The sequence below is a fragment of the Branchiostoma belcheri genome, unplaced genomic scaffold, assembly GCF_001625305.1.
Source record: "Branchiostoma belcheri isolate BF01 breed outbred unplaced genomic scaffold, Haploidv18h27 scaffold281, whole genome shotgun sequence".
NCBI lineage: Eukaryota > Metazoa > Chordata > Leptocardii > Amphioxiformes > Branchiostomatidae > Branchiostoma > Branchiostoma belcheri.
In genome coordinates this window covers 138,592-145,109 of record NW_017803889.1, presented here as the reverse complement: position 1 = coordinate 145,109, position 6,518 = coordinate 138,592, and the positions used below count along the sequence as shown (strand labels likewise).

Below are 6,518 nucleotides of genomic sequence, written 5' to 3'. Positions count from 1 at the left end.
ATGACATTTTACGAGGTGTCCAAAGACGATCCTGACGTCCCCCAGTTCATCAAACCGTCCGACCCTGAACCCAACCCTCCGTGTTTTACCCACTACACCATTCGGGCCACCATGGACTATCTCACCAGCTGTCACGCCAGCAGGCAGAAGTCAGCCATCGTTCTACTGGCCAAGTCACAGCCTGACAGCTTACAGAAGATACTGCTGGCTCTGTCCACAAGGATGACAAAGGTAGGCTTGTTTGTCAAGTTGTAAAACTACATTGAAACACATTTGGGACATTTCAGGCATCTTTGTGTGTGTGTTTATGTGTTTATGTCTGTGTGTGTGTGTGTGTGTGTGTATGTATTTGTGTCTGTGTGTGCATGTGTGTGTGTGTGTGTGTGTGTGTGTACGTGTCTTGTAGTACACGGTGTTGTTTTTGTGCATGTGTGTGTGTTTGTGCATGTGTGTGTGTATGTATGTGTGTGTGTGTGTGTGTGTGTGTGTGTGTGTGTGTGTACCTGCTTGTGTGTGTGTACGTGAGTTCATGAGCATGTACATACACATGTGCATGTGTCACTTCTGTGAGTCCCAAAACAGTATGAATGGGATGAAGTCTGCAATCGCTGATTCCTGTGTTTGCCACAGACCCAGAGCATCCATGAGAAGAGGAAAGTGTTGGAGACGTATTTTAAATCTTTCCTTTCTTTCACCCCAAGGGGTTGATTGTTATGGCTTGTTTCCCATGTTTTACACAGACCCAGAGCATCCATGAGAAGAGGCGAGTGCTGGGGATGTACCAACTCTTCACAGCTCTGCTGTTGTCAGACCTGGAGAACCTGGGCGGAGTCTGGGTCTTTATCCTGAGGGACATCATCTATACACTGGTGCACAGGATTACAGAGGCATGGAGGCTGGGAGGAAGGTATATATATATTATCTACACATTAGTACACTCTGGTCTGTTGGCCATACATAGCAAAGTCACAGGCTGCAAGGTTTCTGGCCCATGCCCATTAAATGTACATCACCATCACTTTGATTATGCCAATACTTAAAAAAAACTCCTGAGGGTTTGAAATCTTTCATTCAATCTCCTTTTAGATAGAAGAATAGAAGAAGGAATTTATTTCTTTAATTGACATTCTGTTCAGGACAAAACATTTGCCATCAGGAAAGTACTGTTAAATTACAGCATATTCAGCACCAAGGACAAAACCAGTATATTCTGGACAGCATCCATGCCATGCAATGCAGTCAAACAGCTACTCATGGACACACACTGTAATGTAAAGATGATGATTCTCCTTGTTGTAAACCACAGTTGTGTTGTTTGTTCAGTGGGAAGACAGAAGACGCTGTGGAGCTGTTCTCTCTGTCCTGTGACATCCTGTCCTCTGTCTGCCAAGAGGCTCTACGATGCTGCGCAGAGGTTAGATATTCTTAATTTGATTTGGTTTACTGAAGTATATTTGGCATAACACACATAATTAGCTCAATTAAAACTGAATGACCAGTCACACCTAACCGTTACTGTCTAGCTGAGGATGCCTCTACTGTACTTGGTGACAGTGAGTTCCATGCAACTATAGTTGTAGCAAAAAAGCTAGCAAAAGTGTTTGAACACCTCCATACTTGTCTGATATCTATGTAACTTGATGTCACAATAACAATTTCTTGTTCTTTCCTGAGCTGGCATTACATAGAAAATACAATATCATACATTCAAAATGATGTTTTTCTTTCCCTTCCATGTTCCAGTCCATCATCCGGCATCTGCCCGTGATAGTTGGTGCCCTGGTGCCTTATGTAGGGAGTCCGCTGGACAAGGGGAAACAGGCTGTCAGTCTCATCAACTTTCTCATCATCGACAAGGAAGAGACTCTTCAAGAGGTGGGAAGATCTTAAAAAGAATCTTGTCATTTCTATGTTCTATGTATCCATCTTCAGACGTACGACACTTGTTGTTCCAAAGGTTGTTAACATGATATGTAAAAGAAGAAATGGATGTATTCTATTGCTGATGCAAACTGATAGTAGAGAATAGTGTTAATATTGTTTGCAATTTTTCCAAAGGCCATCTGCATTCTGGACCCCCTGCCTGAGTGTCGATCACTGAAGAGGGCGAGGGAGGTGCTACACCGGGCCAGGCTGCAAGGGGGCGTGGTGGGCCTTAAAGAGGTATTATTATGTAATTGCACATCTTTATTCTTAGGGATTTTTTTTCAAGAAAGAGAAATAGAAAGTGCACAAGTGCTAGCCAGATCTGTAGATAGATAGCCACATATTTGTAACATCTGATATATTTGAAGCCAGAAGAAGGAAGGCAACAAATTCTTTGACAAATGCATCCTTACATTTGTACATTAGACGATGGCTTAATAAAATGTCCACTCAGACATTTCTAGGAGAAGGACTTTATTGCATGATGAATTTGATACATTAGCCTGATTTACAAATAGCTTGTTATAATCTTTCCACAACTAAGTATTATATTATGTTTTATGTAATTGTAGCTAGTTTTGTCTTTGGTTTTGTGCCTTCCAAAGCCCTGAAGCAAAGAATGAAATTAAAAAATTAAATGAAAATCTATCAATCGATCCCAGGAGATCCATCACTTCCTGCAAGCCGTCCAGCTGTCCCCAGGAGGCAGCAGTGTAGAGAGCCTGAGGAGTCTGCGAGCCATGCTAACCCAGGAGAAAGTCCAGCTCACAGCCATCACACGAGGCCAGCAGCGCGGCGAGACAGACATCCTGAGCCAGCTGGTCTGTATCTGTGTAGCCGGTATAACCGCCCTTCAACATAACACACACCAGCTTCTGTATCTGTATAGCCGGTATAACCACCCTTCAGTGTAACACACCAGATACTTATTGGTTTGTACGTCCACCAGTTTATTAGTCATTTTGTACATATGCACGGTCTGGACATTTTGTTCATTCATGCCCTATCAGGTTAAGTACTGGTAAACAGATGAAAAGGTATACACATGTTTGTACTAGTACAAACAGGACTACTGATACTAATCTAACTACATCAGCTCTGAAACTACTCTAATACAGAGATTCGGCTTCCTCTCGTTTCTCTGTGAAAAGTATAATTTGAGATGGGTTTGTTTAATACAGGATGATCAAAGTGCATTAAAAAAGATGAAATTTTCAATATTACTATTATTAGTCAGGGATTGGAAGAGTATATGTTCTTGTACTGTCTGTCTCCCAGGTCTGCACACTCGTCAACTTCTGCCAGACCTCGTCTCAAGATGTCTCATCTTCATCTCAAGATGCCGCTCAGAGCGTCTTGCAGGTGGAGGTTGGCCTGTGTCTTGGTGAGATCGGTCCAGCGGACCTGTCTGCCATAGCTCTGAAGCATGGAGCACAGAAGACGTCAGCTGACAAGGCTATGCAGGTTTGCTTGTTCTGTCTCTGGTTTTTACAGTTTTCTTTCATAGTCTTACGTCACTGTTCTTCCTGTAGTTCTTGTCAAAATGGAGGAAAACATACAATCTTGTCAAATATGGCATGTTATTTGTTTCTACGTGGTGCCCTTAGGAAAGGCTTTTTGCACAACTTTCCTTACTCCAACCAGGTGTAAAATGGGTACCTGACTTTGGCTGTGGAGTTTAAAGGCAGTGGAAGGAGAGGGATGGGCTCTGCCTTCCAAAACTGTGTCCTAGACCAGGCTCCCTACGCACAGTGGATTAACAACCAACTGCCCTTACTTGGACCTTTACCTTACCTTTTCTTTACCATACAGGTGTTCAGCCATGACAGTTTGATGCAGAGGAACTGCATCATCATGCACCTGCTGGATGAGTACCTATTAGACCAGGATGTTGACGTGGTAGCTGCAGCAGGACAGTGTCTGAAGCTCATCCTGTCAACTGCTGCAGGTATACCCAACTGTAATGTTTAGTAATACTTTCTTTCATTCAAGTTCAAGCTAAAGATCATTTGTGGCCGTAAATGACACAAGAGTAAAGCACTCACCATCAAGCTTGAGACCAGTACTCTGGTCCTTCTCAAGTTGAATTCAGACAAAGCCTTTACCAACTGCCAGGCACCATTGGTCCGTTGCTGATGTCACACTTCCACGTGACTTTAATAGGTTTGGGTCATTTTAACTTGAGAAGGACTAGAGAACTGACTGTAAGATTGTTGACAATCACTTTAATTTCCCCTTGTTTACAGTTGTAGTCTTTTAAGCCTTCATAATTTCCGTCAAGTTCATCACATGTACCTCCCCCTCAAGGGTAGGGAAGTCTGCTCTTTTCTCTGTATTTCCATCCTAAACTTGATTTCCCCTGTGTTATTTAGGTACAGAGTGGTACAAACAGTACAAGGAAGGACTGAAGGAGGAGGGGACACTTCTGTGTTACCTGCAGCCTTTTAAACTACAGAAGAGAAAGGTTTGAACTCTTCATACCATCTTCAGACCATCTGTTTTTTTAGAAACAAAATTCAGATGAATTTAGGACAACTTTATATGACTCCTCCTACATCCATTTTTCTATGTGTTATTCACCACAATCTTGTCTGCAGTGTCTAACAGTATTGTTACTGTAACAGAATTTCCTATTAGCAGATGATGTCAGTCAGTGGTACGCATTCTATAATCAAATGTCTGCCAGTCAAAATGTCCATCAAAATTTGACATCATTCTGCATTGACTAGACTAAGTATACCCTCTAAAGATCCTAAGCTAATAGGTTGAACTTACAGAATGCTTCTCGTGGCATGTGTCCAGTCACATACAAATTGCAAGGTGTTCAAAGGAAGTTTTATTTTTTCCAGCTGCCCCTCCCACCAGTAAAGACCTGCACAGACACAGAGTTCACCCTGGCGTTTGGAAGCGCCTCCCTCTGGATTCCCGAGCCTGGTTGCCATGGCAACTGGATCAGAGAGCTGGTGTGCAGTTTGATTGACAGTGGAGCTGTTGGCGATGAAGTCCTCCGTCTGCTGACACCTGTGTGCAAGGTGTTTGTTAAACGGATGGTTTTTCAAGAAAAAGGAATAAAAGGGCAACTTTGTTATCAATGATAAGGGAGTGGATAGCAGGGATGGTGCAAAAGAGAGGGGAACAACTTGCCATGAAAAACAAACATTTTTAAATGATTTCATCATGTAGATTGTATATTGTTGTCCCCCTCGTTATAAGACTTCTTAAACAACTTACAAGTGAAACTACTTTCTAAGACAAGATTTGGTGGGAGTTGTGCGATTATAGTTGCTTGCCAATAAAGCCTAACCAGTGTCGATTCTTTAGCCTCAGAAGGGACAGACAATGCCACAAGTGAAGGGCACTCTTAAATTTCCCCAATCTTAAATTTCTTTAATTTATATGTCTGATCAAGAATTATAAATTGTACACATTTCTCTGTGCTGTCAGGTGAAGGTGGACTTCTGTGAACAGCTGCTGCCCTTCCTGGTGCACAGCATCCTTCTGGAGGGAAGGGACAGCACGAGACAGCTGCTGTCACTGCAGCTGTCAGCCTTCTTCTCCCGTCACTGTCAGACCGCTGAGACAGCCAGCCGCTCAGCCACACCCCTCCCCACTCAGGGTAGGTTACAGGGAATTGTTTACATTTAGGGATGCCCAAGTTGTAGATGGTAATGTGAAGCATCTCGACCTATTTCAGTGCACTGAAAAATTAATGTCCTATACCTTATTACTAATCTGTGATTCAGAATCGATATGTTTCTACTAATAGCTATCACACAGCATAGATGCACCCATAAGACTTTGTTCTGAAACATATTTGAGACTCCCCAAATCACAAAACCAACAGCACCTGTAGCATGTATTATAAAATAGGGCTCAAAACCCCAATGTCTACTCTTGGATTAGAACCCATGCTTTTATGATACAAATCACAGCACAAAACTGTTACAAGTTCAAATACAAGCGTCCTTTTTTCTTGATCTACAGCTTCCCAGGTCCTTCCCACCAAACCGGCACTAGACCAGGCGTCGGTGAACACCATGCTGCGCGTGGTGCATTATCTCAGGCAGCAGACCAGGCCTGCAAGGGACAGCCGTAAGGCCACGCCCTGGCACAACAACTTCTGGCTGGACCTGGACTATCTGGAGGTGTCCAAGGCTGCCCAGACCTGCGGGGCCTACTTTACATCACTTCTGTACATGGAGATATACTGTGAACAGAGGAAGTAGGTATCTTAGATGATATTAAGTATGACTTTGTCAGAGTGTATTGTATGATATACTAGTAAATGTACCTGTGGCTTGACTTTTGAAACTTTTTTAACTGTGGTACGAATTGAGATTTGTTAAAGTGTTACTTTTATTGATTCGTTTCTTTTTTTTTTTTAACAGGGCAGAAGAAGACGCCCAAGGCTCACAGCAGTCCCAGGGTTCACAGGACAGTCAGGGTAGTGCCCTGTCCAGCCTCAGTACCCTGTCTGACAACTCTACACTTACTCTGCAGGTATGAAAATATACTGTCTAGTCCTTTCCACATTGCACACACACACACACACACACACACACACACACACACACACACACACACACACATAC

The 6,518-nt window shown here is 43.0% G+C and overlaps 1 protein-coding gene across 1 annotated transcript in view; it reads left to right on the top strand.

The window, feature by feature from the left end:
• The window catches only part of LOC109472771 (serine-protein kinase ATM-like), a 26,546-nt gene that overhangs the window by 7,318 nt on the left and 12,710 nt on the right, over positions 1-6,518 (top strand). Inside the window, 13 exon segments of the mRNA XM_019772626.1 lie at positions 7-231; positions 741-907; positions 1,324-1,414; positions 1,744-1,875; positions 2,059-2,163; positions 2,589-2,747; positions 3,205-3,390; positions 3,739-3,874; positions 4,299-4,390; positions 4,776-4,958; positions 5,371-5,542; positions 5,911-6,187; positions 6,315-6,426. Coding sequence (XP_019628185.1) covers positions 7-231; positions 741-907; positions 1,324-1,414; positions 1,744-1,875; positions 2,059-2,163; positions 2,589-2,747; positions 3,205-3,390; positions 3,739-3,874; positions 4,299-4,390; positions 4,776-4,958; positions 5,371-5,542; positions 5,911-6,187; positions 6,315-6,426 — 2,037 coding nt within the window.